Below are 13,336 nucleotides of genomic sequence, written 5' to 3'. Positions count from 1 at the left end.
CAAGGGACCGTGTAACAACCTCAATTCTTTTATTATAACGTTCAGATTTGACTGAACAATTTCCATAAGTGAAGTGTCGAAGCGAGAAGAGTATATCCGCCTCGGTGTCAGCGTCGTAAGAGACGTCCCACCACCTCAATGCCACCATGTGTGACATCTGTACCACTAGTTTTGTCGTAGTAGCCAAAGAGGGTATTGAAGGAATCACCACACTACATGCCGCAGAGAACTCACTGTGGACTTCAAGCATGCAGTCGACGCGGGAAGTTCATATAAAGGTTGTACAAAAGCATACCCTCGGCAGCACATGTTGACAAATCGGCGAAGGAACTTAAGTGATATCCAACATATCCCCTTCAGGAGCCAATTGACTCAGGAGGCAGTCCAAATCTTTGGGATTGGATGTCTCCATTGGCCAGAAGAAATAGGAAGGTGACAACTGTCTAGGCTGTGTTACAGCACCGACTCAACCTCAGCGGAAATACGCATGGAATCATATGTGAACTGCACATAGAGGACGTGCCGAACCGCGGTGTAAGGTCGTCCTGATCAACTTAGCCGTCTTATATTTGTATCTAATGGCCTCACAATACGACGACCCAGGATTCGGCGGATGACAATTGCTTCAGACGTCATCTGTGCAAGCTTTCCAAAGAGAGCATGTCAGACACAATCGCAGACGAGATTCTGAGGAATGGATATGCGAAGACATTCACGAGACACTCTGTCTTCCTCACGGGCAGCACTGGCTCACTGGGAGGATGTCTTCTTTACAAATTGGCACTGCAGCTTCCTACCCAGAAGATCTTCGTTTTGATCCGCGGATCGGCTGAGTCCGCCATTGAGAAATGGCGGAGGCTGATGCCAAAACAGACGCAAGCGATCCTCAACACCGGAAAGGTGCATTTTGTCGTTGGTGACATCAAGAAGACGGACTTCGGTATCGAAGAGGCGGAGCTGAGCCGACTGCGCGAAGAGGTCACTCTTGTTATTCATACGGCAGCCACGATCACGCTTGACGCAGGCATTGTCGAATCGATCGAGAACAATTGTCTCCCTTCTCTCGAGCTTGCAAAGATAGTTTCACGCTTTAGACGATTGAAGCTATTCCTTCAGATCTCGACGGCATATGTAAGCAGCTTCTTACCCGACGGTTATGTCGGGGAGCGAGTGTACTCCATCTCCGACGCAGATCCGGAGGATGAGCTCGCGGCCATACTGTCAACAGGCAACTCTCTTGACACCGCTCGGTTTTCGTCGTCATATACCCATGCAAAATACCTCATGGAACGGTTGTTGTTGAAGAGATACCCTCTTCTGCCTCTGCTGCTTGTTCGTCCCACCATTTTCGGGGCTGCAATGCGGGACCCGTATCCTCTATATGGGCCCATCAATTCCACACCGATGAATAAATTCGCCAGTCTGTTCTTTGCGGACCGCGGGGGAACACATATCTGGCACGCCACCGAGGGTTACGAGACAGGTGCAAACATCGTAGACGAGATCCCTGTTGATTTTGTCGCGAACGGCTGTCTCCTGCATGCGGCCTCGAGGACTCAGGGTATTGTTCACCTTGGAGCTCAACTCTATGTGCCGTTCACTTTCGACGACTTCTTGCGTCTCGCAGAGGCCAGTGCCCCTCCGTCGATTCAGAAAGAGTTGCCCAGTCTCATATTCACCCAAGACCGAAACGCCCCACAATCGCTCCTGGCTGATTTGGTTAAAGTCAGCACACGTAACTGGGTGTTTGACTGTGGCAGATCGTATTGGCTAAAGCAGATGGCTGGACCATTGAGCTTGGCTGCCTGTAAGCATGACGTTGACGCGCTCAATTCAGCGAGGATTAAGGAAATATACGAGAACACAGTAAAGAAGTTGGCGAAGCTTTAGTGTCCTGAATGTTGATCCAAGCTATCTTGTTCCAAAGGAATGAAGATAGAGTGGCTTGCCCAGAACCATTGAAATCTTGTTTATAATGCCGCGCCTTAATCCAATTGATCATGGTTAGACAATCATCCGTGCCATTGACCGGCTCCGTTCATCGGTCAAATGGATGAGCTTCGGAAGGCCCACAAGTACTGAATCCAATTAACACTGAGCAAATCATAGACCCATTTTATGCTTGGGCCATAGCCGAGCCTCCTCCCAACGGATATCTCCGGGTTGCAGAACGGCCAGGAGTTCAGAAACCAGAGCCGTACCCGAGTTTTTCGCCCACCACCATTTCCCATCGAGTTCGCCAAGTAGTACGCCCCAGTACATAAGCACCATTAATGGGAATGGTTTTCGACATCTCAGGGCGTGTGCAAATTCCTTACTCGCTACTGCGAGCCACCTGAGTACGGATGCCGCCTCCCCGTTGGTAGCATATCCTGTAAAGCATTCATGGAGGCGACAGATAGCGTCCTTCACTATAAGGTACTGCTCAGGGTCCACAGTAGCCACAATATCATCGTTCAATACGGCTAGTCGGTTCAACGCACGCTCCGTTTCGCTGTCTAGTTTCGACCTCGTCACTTTGTCCCAGTCATTTTGTGAGGTGAATAGCTGCATTGTGAGCCATGGGCGGCTGATCTTGAAAATTTTGCTTACTCCTTGCAATAACTCGAAGACCACAACGATGTTTTCAGTGATGCCTGAACTTTCGTTGCGCTCCGCGGTCAGCCGTGGTAATGCTATGCCAATGACCGTAGTGAGCACAGAGTGGGCGAATACAGCATCGCAGTTCATAGGGGTTAGGTTATCTATAGCTTGTCGGTATGGAGCAAAAGCACGATTGTGGTATTCCAGGGCCGTGTCAATATACGTCAATGCATCTGGCGGCTTCAGCGTTGAAGCTACATGCAAAGCAGCAACCGCAAGAACTCCATTCAGGAGAAAGTCATGTTCAAGAGCTTTGCGGGGAATGACCACCTGCCAGACATGGTAGTCTGATGGTCTGTTAGAGAGACTCATGTAAGTTTCGGTGGAGTATTTGTGCATGAGCTCCAGCTCTCGCAAGTTGGAACCCTTGGTCAGAGTCGAGGTTCCGGTGTTAAAGGACCGGCCGAAAGTTTCAGCAATGTGCCCCCCGCCAGAAGAAGTAATGGACACGGGGCTAACAGATGCTCCATTCACTAAACTACGTGGCTTGGGGGTGTTGAAGTAGGAGCAGCTCAACTCTCTAGCAATGCAGTTTGCACATGGTGGTCCAGTCTCATCACACTATGTTGCTGTCAGAACAGAATTAGGATAACAGAAATAATAACAGAAATATCAATGCAGAAAATATAAAGAAGATGATTGACTCACCTTGACCCTTCTCTTCTTGCACTGGTCACAGCCCATACGGGACTTTGTATGAGATCGACGGGGCGGCATCTCCAAGGTTAATCAGCTCACAAAGCCAATTCATCCCATAGGAGGACTGCTGCTGACGGTGGGAACTTGGAACTGCTGTCACCTGTGGTGGTGTTGTGCATGGCCGGTGGATGATGTTGATTTGACCGTCACAACCGATGGAAAACCACGTGGGATTCTCATGGATCACGTGATATCTATGTCAATAGCTCCACGCAACGACATCATTTTCCTGCCCGGACAAAACCTCAGTGATGCTCAATTTTTGCCCAACGACTATGATACTACCTTCTTCCATATCAACCATAAGCACTATGACCTGGTACAACAAATGAATCTTATTCGATTACTTCTTAGTGCTGTCCCTGCTGCAACGGTGGAGTCTCCGCGTACCCACTACTCCGACTAGCGGCCCATGAATCATGGATGATGGCGGACTAAACCCGGTGGGATTGGAATCTGGCCGTTTCTAACTTTATGCTCAAAAAGAACCTTATTGATCTCCCTTGAACAGGTACCTGATCGTGCTTGTGGTTGAGTTACGGAGTACTCTACTGTGTATAGTGCATCTGAGATTAAGGACCAACGGATCCAGGAGGGGCCGAAATCCGAGCGGCTTAGCAGGCAGCACAGGAGTGTGTCGGTTATGATAAAGCCCTGATACTGTCAGTGGGGACAAAACGAAGACGAAAACGAGAACGAGAACGAACGCGAGGACGACAGGGGCCAATCAAATGAGATAGCGAGGTGTTTTGATGTTTGTTCTCGATCCACCTGGGCATTGTCATTATCATCAAAGCAGGCTCGGGTATCTTGGTGCCGTCAGCGTTAATATGAATGATTTTTGTCAATGGGCGGTTTACTGATTCATCTGTTACTAAACTATTACAGAGTACTTCCACCCAGACCCTCATAATGGATCATTCTGGGTCTGGGTTCATCCTCTCTTTTCTCTCTTTCTTTCTCAGCATAAAATAGACAATACATTTCGTCCTTCCTATTTTTTTTATCTACTGTCTTTCCCTTTCCTTATACAACCCCTGGTCATACCAGACATGGCCAGCTACAGTACCTGCGCGGAAGTCAGCCCCCTCTGTCCAGTGGAGGCCACGACATACGGCTACTATCCAAACCTAGCAGGCAACATCTTCTTCGCTGTTTTCTTCGGCATCCTCGCTCTCTTCCAGCTCGGCATAGGCATTCACTACCGCACATGGACCTTCATGGTGGCAGTCGCCGTAGGCGCTATCCTCGAACTGGCGGGCTACATCGGCCGCGTGCTCATGCACCGTAACCCATGGGACTCGTCAGCCTTCAAGCTCCAAATCGTCTGTCTAGTCCTCGCACCCACGTTCGTCGCGGCAGGCATCTACCTCACCCTGAAACACATCATCCTCGCCCTGGGCCCGGAGCACTCCCGCCTCAAACCCGCCCTCTTCACCTGGATCTTCATCGGCTGCGATGTGGGCTCGCTCATCCTTCAGGCAGCAGGGGGCGGCGTTGCAGCCGCAGCGGGGAATACGAACGTCAGCCTGCTGAAGGCAGGAGACGACATCATCATCGCGGGTATCGCGTTCCAGGTTGCGACGATGTCCGTGTGTGGGTTCCTTGGGCTGGAGTTCTTCATCCGGTATTCGAAACGAGGGGCTGGGTTGTCCGGGGAGAAGACCTCCGTCGGGAGGAATATCAAATGGGTCATTGTCGGCGAGGTCTTCGCTTACATCACCGTTCTGATCCGTTGTATCTACCGGTATGTTTATACCCTCTCCCGTTTACCTTCCCGATCCTCTTGCAGGACACTAAACATGGCGACCAGCATCCCCGAAATGGCCGGCGGATGGGGCAACCCCTTGATGCAGAAGGAAAACGAGTTTCTCGTCCTCGACGGGATGTAAGTCCAATAACCCCCATTCGGCAGGTATACCGCCACTGACAACAGCAGGATGATTGCACTGGCGGTTCTTGCCCTCACGGTCCTGCACCCGGGGTACTTCTTCAGGTCTATCCGAAAGGGTTCCAAGAACCAGCTCTAGCATCGAATGTATACCATTCTTGTCCATGTCAACATGCTTCTTTTAGCCGGAGTTTGGGTTCTGGGACAGGAGGTGCACCGTATACACATGAGTCACTCATAGACATACTCTTATCGATACTACTTTCAAGAGGAAATATTAGAATCATTTACAAAAGTACTGCATAAACAGTGACCGAGGAACAGCGTGAAATACACAGTAACCAAGCATATATGTGCAGCGCGCTGATCTCAAGCTATGACGCCATAATGAGAATGAATCAATTCAACTCCACACCCTTTGAGCGCAGTAAACTCCATACCAACAAAAAAAAAAAATAGCCGAAAGATGATGTATAGACCATAGAGACGTATAAAAACTGAACCGCCCATTTGACCGGTTCCTCATGCACATGAGACTGAATAAATGAGCACCGAAAACCGCACCCGCTGGTCGCGCTGGTCAAATAAACAGTAGAAAAAGCCTTCAAAAACACTAAAGCGTATTGTATGCAGTCGACTCCAGTAAATGCGCTCAATCCTCCCCTAGACTCTCGCGTACGCACTTGCGGACACGTCTCTTGAACTCGGCCGGGTCTTCCCTCCATAGCCGGGCGGCCTCCACGTTGGCCGGGCTTTCGTCGTTCGGACTCGAGAGCATAGAGATCACGGACAGCAGGATGGTTTCCGGCGTTTGAACGGGGGACCAACGCTCGGCGGCAGACTCGTAGCCGTACTTGTCCTCTTCCGGCGGGTGTAGGATGGAAATGCAGACTTCGCCGTTGGGATAGACTAAGAGAAAGAGATTGTCTCAGTATCATACCACACATCGACAGACCACAAAGAGGCAAAGACGCAGGCTTACTGTTTGGGTGAAAAACGGGACTTTCAAACTTCATTTTCGGCGGCATATGGGGATACTCCGGAGGGAAAGACAGTCGAGCGCGGAAGAAACCCCCTGTCAAGCATCGTCAGAATATCTTTTCAAATTTCCGACTATAGTCCTGGTTATTGGTTCGGTAACTGGGGTGAAAAGAAGGGCACATACCGCCGTATAATTTGACATCGTCTGAGATCATGAGCATGACCTCCCACTCAAATACATTGTTATCCACCAAGCCACAGCTAATTCCCGGAATGTCCTTATCCTGTTGCATCTGCTGCAACTGGCGTGCCAGCATACGACCGGCTGGTGTTGTGGCCATGGCAGAAGATGGTTCGGTCTCGACTGAGCACCACCAGGAACTAAGAAGAGGAGTTGGAGTGAAGAATCGGTAAGCTTTGGGTCTTAATAACAAAAGGTAGAGGAGGGAAAGAAGAAAGATGTGTCTGAAAAGGTACCCAAAGACGGAGAGAAGAAAGAAACTGAATCGGAAAATAATGAACGGTGTGCAGAGAGTGAAGATTGGTTGAGTGGGGAAGCGGGGCAACCTATCACCAGCAGATAGATACCTTGGGAGACTGGCGGATATGATATGACAACAGCGATAAGAGGGATCAGGGAGATCAGAGATCGTCAGGGACTCCAAGCGCGATGATGCGCAAGAATAATGATAGGCTATAAATGTGAAAGCAGCGGATGTTCCTTTCGAAAACTAGGGTTAATATCTGGGAAATAACCAACAGCAGGAGAAGAGGAGAGAACGGAATGGCAAGTGGCTGTTCTGGTGAGGGGGCCAGCCCAATGGCGTGACCTTCGGCTGCATGAAGTCAGCGCTGGAAGCCGCCACTGTCATGGCAAGATGGTTTGCCACTATGCTTCGAGTACAGAGGCCACTTTTTGGCAGAGGATCATAATCTAGCTTTACGAGGGTCAAGTAAATCGAAATCATAAAATGTTCAACGGAGGAACAGGCAAAATGGGGACAAGCAGATTGCAGCTAATAGACTGACATTTAAGTAGGAAAGATAACCGAATAGATTTGAGATGATAGTTAAGGAAAGTGTACATGTCCAATCTGTGCAGCCGAGTCAGGCTGATACAAATCCAGAATGATATATACTTAAGCGCTGCCGCCGCTGCGAGCGATCATATCCGCAATGATCTTCATGAGAGCCTCCGCTCCCATATAAATTTCGCCGGCGAGCGCCAGCGAGAAAAAGACAAACACGCCGAACTCAAGGGCCATGACTTTTCCGACCACCTTGAGGAAACGAATCCGAGCAGCCCGGTCAAAGGTCTTCCAAGCATCGGTGATGCTGAGCTTACCGCTGCCCCCAAGAATCGCAGGAGCCACCTTTCCGCCGAAAGAGCGATCGAAAGGCACGATAGACTCGTCCTCCTCGGGCAACATTGAAGCGGCGACACGGATGAAGACTACGCGAGCAGGAATGGACGCGATCAGTGAAAGCAGAGAAGGAAGAGCGACAACGGTGAGCGCCTGGCGGACGGTCTCGGCGGGAGGAACACCATCATCGGGAGCGGAGGCCAATTTCTCCAAGAGGCCGTAAGCATTCATCACAATGAGAGGAACATAGAATGCAAGACCAGCAACAGCATGCTCAAAGGCCACAACGGGTGCAATCTTCAGCCAGGCCTGGTAGCCAGGAATACGCTGGTAGAAGCGCTTAGGGGAAGGCTCCGAGATGACAATGTGGACCCAAGCCAACTGCAAATTCGCCAAGAGAACCCCAACAACCATTTGGAAGATGAACTGGAAAACAAACTGGTCCAATTCGAAGGGCATCATACTAAGCAAGAAGCCCCGAGCGAAAAGGTATGTCAGGAACATGCTCATGCCACGGAATCGAGACCAGGGACCGGCACGGGCGCGAAGGTGCTTGATGGCGGTACGGAGCTTGCTAGTGATGGGCTTGGGAGGCACAGCTGCCAAATTGGGTTCGACATCATCACCGGGCTTGATGGGATCCATGTCACCGTCGATGCGGACATAGATATCGGGGTTGCTGTCTTCAACCGCAGCGAGGGTGGTGACTACCATGCCATAGGTGTACTCGATCTATATCACGACTCATTCAGCATATTCCTGTTAAGCAGTAGCATATTGACGGAAATCATCACTCACCGACCAAGAAATGAGAACAAACGCAAACAACGTAGCGAAAAAGAGAGCGGCGAGCCATCCCGACAGTTGGATCTCGGGCGGTTGCTTGGAAGGCTGTTTCGGGTGCTTCTGCAAATGCTCGGAGGCGAGCTCCACACCTCGACGGACGAGGGAGCTGACAACCATGACGGATCGTGTTAAAATGAGAATCAGATGGTATCGAGAAATACGAATGAGAATATGTGATAGATAGCTTAGATGGATGGAGAGAGTGACAAGTAGTTGGGTGGCAATAAGAATCAAACAAAGAAAAGGTGATGGAAGCGTCGGTGGTTTTATCTGCTTGGGACGGGGGGGCGGCAGGCGGCAGGCGAGTGGGCTGGAAGGCAGCAACGAGGCTGAGCCTCAGGTCGGAGTTTACGGAGGTATCGACGCCAATGAAATTCTACGAGGTCGCAATATCTGCACCATTCGGTCATCCTGGAGTTGTGACAGCCATTCATCCTTGCTGACACAGCAAAACTTAGGGGCAGCACAACACGAGACCATCAGCCGGATTCCTCCGTCAACCATGCAAAATTCATAGCATCAGTACGAGTATCTAGGTGGAATTACTGGATAAAGGTCTGAACAGCGTCGCGATCGATGCTTATTCCCCTATCTATTTGTCTACTGACTCTGCTAACTGAGCTTTAGCCCATCGTTTCGTGCACCTTAAGCCAAGAACACCAAGAGTGGGCTCTGACTCCCGACCAATGTCCCTTCGTGAAAGTAAGATTAAGAAACGATTGGTTCGGATCATCATCATTGCGGTCAGCATGGCGCCAAATGTTTCAGAAATCGAACAGTCTTCTTCGACGGTCGCATGATGGAGCTGACTGCGAGTAGACCAATAGAAAATCATCGTCAAGTCTATAAAACCTAGTAAGCAGGATATCCAGGCTTCTATGCTCCCGTACATAGGAGAAAAACTGGCAAAACCCGCGGAATATGCACTCTCGGGGCCACGAACAACGGAAAGTGGTATATATACAATATGTCAACGGACGATCCACCCCACACGATCGAATCTCATTCCCGATTTTTGGTTCCATCAAGTCCCCACATCTAGTCGAAGAGCTTCTTCATCAACTGGTGCGCGAGTTCGACACCGGCACTGTTCGAGTCATTAGTAAACTGTAACTGATGCAACATGTCCGGAAATCACATACAATGTAGCCGCGTTTGCAGGCACAGCTCTGGCCAAGGCGGGACCGAAGCCAGGGAAGAACGCCTTGAAGCCACCGCTGGCGTAGACAGACCGGATGGTGCCGCCGATTGTGGGCTTGCCGGGGGCACTTTGAAGACGTGACTTGATGGTGTCGACAGGGAAGACGGGGATCCACATGGCAATACCGGCAGCACCACCGGCAGCTAGGACGGCGGGCATGGACAGGGCACCCGTGACATTGCCGTGCTCATCCTTGGGGGTCAGGCTGCGCTTGATGTACTCGTAGGCAGCGAAGTAGGCGGCGGAGCCCGGGCCGTCACGAGCCAGAGTCATGGCGCTTCCGCGGAAGACACTCCGGATACCACCCTCCTTGTATAGTTGCCTGACAACGTCCAGACCACCAGAGTACTTGGGCTTCTGTCCTGGAGGCGGAGGGTTCTGGCCCTGGATCTGCAGAAGCACCTTCACGCGCTCAAAAGGAGCCGTGATCAGTGTCATAGGAATGGCGGAGAAGAAACCAGCAGCGGAGATCTGGGCGATGGTGTACTGGGGGGTGTTGTTCTCCATGCGGACGTTCGAGAACCGGCTGACAAGCGTTTTGCCAACGTCGTAACCCTATGGATTGTTAATGGTTTCAACCCAGACACCCACTGTTACCACCAAACACATACCCAGAAGCTAACGGCGACTACAAACATCCATTAGTCAATTAGCCCAATTCTCTGGTTCCCACAGAATGCGACGAAACTTACACATAGGGGTGACTCCAACCAGCGGAGCCGAAACACCAGCGTACAGACCCTACAGGTGATTAGTACCAAGCACCACACTCAACTGACCGCGCAACTTACCCGAGCCAAACCCTCACGGGCAATAGTCTTCTTGACAACATCAATGGCACCCGAGTAGACACCCTTCTCCGCCGTCTGCAACCGCACCTTCACCAGGTCAAAGGGATGGCCGACAACCACCGCACAGATACCACCCGCCGCACCTGCCGCGAGGGAGCGGATCTGAGCAATGGTCTGGTTGACAGCCTTTGTCTCGATTGCCTTCAGCTCATCGCTGAGGTTTTCAGGAGTAGACGAGCCTGGGGTCGACATCGTGGAATGTGTGCAGGGGGACGCGGGGAAGAAACGACTCAGTTCGTAGTGGGGGAGAGGAGGAAGATAAGTAATGGCACAAAGAGGCCAAGGTGTGAGGTGATCCCGCGAGCAGAGCGAAGGGTGAGAGGACGGAGGACGCGAAACGGTCGCGAAATGCAAAAAACGGAGAAACAAAGCTGAAGTGAGAAGAAATTTGATCAAGAAGATATTCTACAACAGAATTGAAGAAGAAGAGACAGTTTGAATGGGAAAAAATAGCTTCCAATCCCGCGACAAAAGCGGCCGAGGCCGAGCAGGAGGGTACCGACAAATACAGTCCCGTTACAGAGGGACAACCACTACTCGGCGAACGCGCGTGTGGCTGGACCTCGGCTCGGTCCGGATCAATATATCTCCTCCGATCGCAGACGGTCGAAAGATCGATACGACAGGTTCTGTCTTGTCAGCTGTACTTTGATCATCGAAGGCACATTCTAAGAGTGATTTTGTGTCCTCCATATCATTTCCTACATCCCTAAATTTGTACTGTTTCTGTGACTACCGGAAACTCGACCATGGGCAATGGATGGTCCGGGTGAACGGGCACTAAACCATGGCTTGACATTTAGGTCTCTACCCCCTCCACGGATCCCTGCCCCGGATTCCATTACTCCAGGTATTCTGACCAGTCACACCATCCGACAACAGAGAGCCCTCTACGGACGACAGGAAGCTTGGCTCTGGGGGACACCCCTATCTTCTAGTATTTAATTTTTTTTATTTTCTTTTTTTTTTTTTTTTGGCTCAAGCGACTGACCTTCTTGACGGACAACACGGAGAGTAGTTAACTTATCTCGATACCAGCTGATGTCATCAGAGACCTTCTGGAAACGCCAAGGATCACATGCGACAGACCGCTCAAAGTGAGTAGGACCAGGATAGTCAACTTTCTTCGCATCCACGTGCGTGCTCAAGGTTGCAGCATATGCTGGCGTGTGATAGTACAACTAATTATCTACTCGGTTAGCTATATCTACGGTGACATGAGAGTGCACTTGAATATGAAAAGGATACAGGCTGTTCAGAAATATTAATCGATTAGGAGAGCACGATATATTCCGTGGCATCAGACAAGGGCAGAACGTTATATACTCATCAGACCAGACTCCACCAATTCCCATGTACAAGCCGGGTCTCAACGGCAGGTATCAACAACCATTATTCATCAACATAAGTCATACACTGACATCAACGAGCCTATTCCCATCAACGTAATCTTTGAGAAGTCTAAAGGATAATCAAGGCAGCGAGGGCCAGGGCTCCAACGGCACCGGAACCAACGACAGCGCCGCGAGGGGCAACATTGCCAGTGGACGAGCTGTTGGGGGCAGTGGTGGAAGCGGAGCCGGCGCCGGAGCCGGAGCCTGAACCGGTAGCGGTGGAGGAGCCGCTACCAGCTCCAGTCTCGGAGGAACTGTTGCCAGTGGAGGAGCCGTTCTCAGAGCTGGTGGTAGTAGTAGTCAATGTCGTATCGGTTGTAGTGGCACCAGTGTTGGAGGGGTTCGCCCCAGAGGTAGTAGCGCCAGTTCCCGAAGCGTTGGTGCCAGTGGAGGAGGCACCAGCACCAGCACCAGCACCAGCACCACCAGTCGTGCTGTTCTCGCTGCCAGTAGCGGTGCCAGTAGCGGTGCCAGTAGCGGTGCCAGTAGCGGTGCCAGTAGCGGTGCCAGTAGCGGTGGAAGAGGCAGAGCCAGAGCCGGAGTTGGAGCCAGAACCAGAGCCAGAACCGGAGCCCGAGCCAGAACCAGAGCCGGAGCTAGAGCCAGAGCCAGAGCCAGAACCAGAGCCCGAGCCAGAACCAGAGCCAGAGCCAGAGCCGGAGTCGGAGCCGGAGCCGGAGCCGGAGCTAGAGCCACCAGCTCCTGTGGCAGTGACAGCTGCAGAATCACCTAACGATTGCAATCAGCACCCAGCTCAATCACATTGGGGCAGCGCGGAATGGGAGTGCTTACTAGGGCAAGAGGAAAGGGCACTGGAGAGGACAGCGATGGCATCGTCGTCAGGGCAGGCCTCGGTAGTGCAATCACGGATACCATATCCGTAGTTGGCTTGGGAGCAGAGACATTTATCGTCGCCGGCAGAGCAGCCCAGCTCGCCAGCCTTGGCTTTCATGTTGCTGAGGCACATTTGCTGCGAAATGGGGAGTCAGTCAAGGGAGATTTTGATGTAGTTTCAGGGCAACTGAACAACGTACTGCGCACTGGGAGACGGACATGGCAGCACTCGCCATGCTGGCAGCCGACAGCAAAAGAAGAGACACAGAGGCCTTCATGATGATCAGGTATAGGATATCGGACAGTAAGTGGTAATCAGAAGTTCTCAATTGAATCGATTAAATCAATTAGAGCAATCTTGAGGCCTTGAACAGGGTCAGTCGATGATGTAAGTTGAAAAAAATTGCAAAGGAGCGGCGGTGGCAGAGGGGGGGCTTTTTATAAGGTAACTACGGCCCAAGCGGAAAGTAAACCAAACAATCACACTTGAGTTCAAAGCAATTGAAGCTTTGAGTCCCCCAATGGCCCTTCAGGACCCATTCTCTCAATGAACGTGCGATCGCCGGTGGACCTTGTCCACAGCGACCGACCGCATCTCCGGCTGAATGCTGCTCAGCAACGTGGCTAGTCTA

The 13,336-nt window shown here is 51.2% G+C and overlaps 8 protein-coding genes across 8 annotated transcripts; 2 read left to right on the top strand and 6 right to left on the bottom strand.

The window, feature by feature from the left end:
* Nucleotides 1–660: 660 nt before the first annotated feature.
* On the top strand, nucleotides 661–1,890 carry AFUA_6G14160 (fatty acyl-CoA reductase; the record flags this gene model as incomplete). The annotated part of the gene is made up of 1 exon (XM_746197.1): nucleotides 661–1,890. One exon carries the CDS (start codon nucleotides 661–663, stop codon nucleotides 1,888–1,890), a length of 1,230 nt encoding a protein of 409 aa, XP_751290.1.
* A 213-nt stretch (nucleotides 1,891–2,103) lies between these two features.
* Nucleotides 2,104–3,464, bottom strand: AFUA_6G14150 (Zn(II)2Cys6 transcription factor domain-containing protein; the record flags this gene model as incomplete). The annotated part of the gene is made up of 2 exons (XM_746196.2): nucleotides 3,292–3,464; nucleotides 2,104–3,204 (listed from the first exon to the last, which is right to left on the bottom strand). Exons 1-2 carry the CDS (start codon nucleotides 3,358–3,360, stop codon nucleotides 2,104–2,106), a joined length of 1,170 nt encoding a protein of 389 aa, XP_751289.1. The 5' UTR covers nucleotides 3,361–3,464.
* Nucleotides 3,465–3,474: 10 nt separating this feature from the next.
* Nucleotides 3,475–5,372, top strand: AFUA_6G14140 (RTA1 domain-containing protein; the record flags this gene model as incomplete). The annotated part of the gene is made up of 2 exons (XM_746195.2): nucleotides 3,475–5,230; nucleotides 5,258–5,372. The coding sequence occupies exons 1-2, from the start codon at nucleotides 4,395–4,397 to the stop codon at nucleotides 5,370–5,372; spliced, it is 951 nt and encodes a 316-aa protein (XP_751288.1). The 5' UTR covers nucleotides 3,475–4,394.
* A 513-nt stretch (nucleotides 5,373–5,885) lies between these two features.
* Nucleotides 5,886–6,555, bottom strand: AFUA_6G14130 (putative ubiquitin conjugating enzyme; the record flags this gene model as incomplete). The annotated part of the gene is made up of 3 exons (XM_746194.1): nucleotides 5,886–6,142; nucleotides 6,216–6,308; nucleotides 6,399–6,555. The coding sequence occupies 3 exons, from the start codon at nucleotides 6,553–6,555 to the stop codon at nucleotides 5,886–5,888; spliced, it is 507 nt and encodes a 168-aa protein (XP_751287.1).
* Nucleotides 6,556–7,353: 798 nt separating this feature from the next.
* On the bottom strand, nucleotides 7,354–8,541 carry AFUA_6G14120 (uncharacterized protein; the record flags this gene model as incomplete). Its single annotated transcript, XM_746193.1, has 2 exons — nucleotides 7,354–8,310; nucleotides 8,377–8,541. The coding sequence occupies 2 exons, from the start codon at nucleotides 8,539–8,541 to the stop codon at nucleotides 7,354–7,356; spliced, it is 1,122 nt and encodes a 373-aa protein (XP_751286.1).
* Nucleotides 8,542–8,690: 149 nt separating this feature from the next.
* On the bottom strand, nucleotides 8,691–9,259 carry AFUA_6G14110 (uncharacterized protein; the record flags this gene model as incomplete). The annotated part of the gene is made up of 3 exons (XM_746192.1): nucleotides 8,691–8,817; nucleotides 8,971–9,012; nucleotides 9,102–9,259. 3 exons carry the CDS (start codon nucleotides 9,257–9,259, stop codon nucleotides 8,691–8,693), a joined length of 327 nt encoding a protein of 108 aa, XP_751285.1.
* Nucleotides 9,260–9,462: 203 nt separating this feature from the next.
* On the bottom strand, nucleotides 9,463–10,668 carry AFUA_6G14100 (carnitine:acyl carnitine antiporter; the record flags this gene model as incomplete). Its single annotated transcript, XM_746191.1, has 5 exons — nucleotides 9,463–9,511; nucleotides 9,567–10,180; nucleotides 10,237–10,253; nucleotides 10,318–10,366; nucleotides 10,417–10,668. The coding sequence occupies 5 exons, from the start codon at nucleotides 10,666–10,668 to the stop codon at nucleotides 9,463–9,465; spliced, it is 981 nt and encodes a 326-aa protein (XP_751284.1).
* A 1,269-nt stretch (nucleotides 10,669–11,937) lies between these two features.
* On the bottom strand, nucleotides 11,938–12,982 carry cfmA (CFEM domain-containing protein; the record flags this gene model as incomplete). Its single annotated transcript, XM_746190.1, has 3 exons — nucleotides 11,938–12,599; nucleotides 12,663–12,840; nucleotides 12,905–12,982. The coding sequence occupies 3 exons, from the start codon at nucleotides 12,980–12,982 to the stop codon at nucleotides 11,938–11,940; spliced, it is 918 nt and encodes a 305-aa protein (XP_751283.1).
* Nucleotides 12,983–13,336: the final 354 nt, after the last annotated feature.

Source organism: Aspergillus fumigatus, chromosome 6, assembly GCF_000002655.1.
Source record: "Aspergillus fumigatus Af293 chromosome 6, whole genome shotgun sequence".
In the NCBI taxonomy this organism is placed as follows: domain Eukaryota; kingdom Fungi; phylum Ascomycota; class Eurotiomycetes; order Eurotiales; family Aspergillaceae; genus Aspergillus; species Aspergillus fumigatus.
This window is presented reverse-complemented; position numbering and strand designations above follow the sequence as displayed.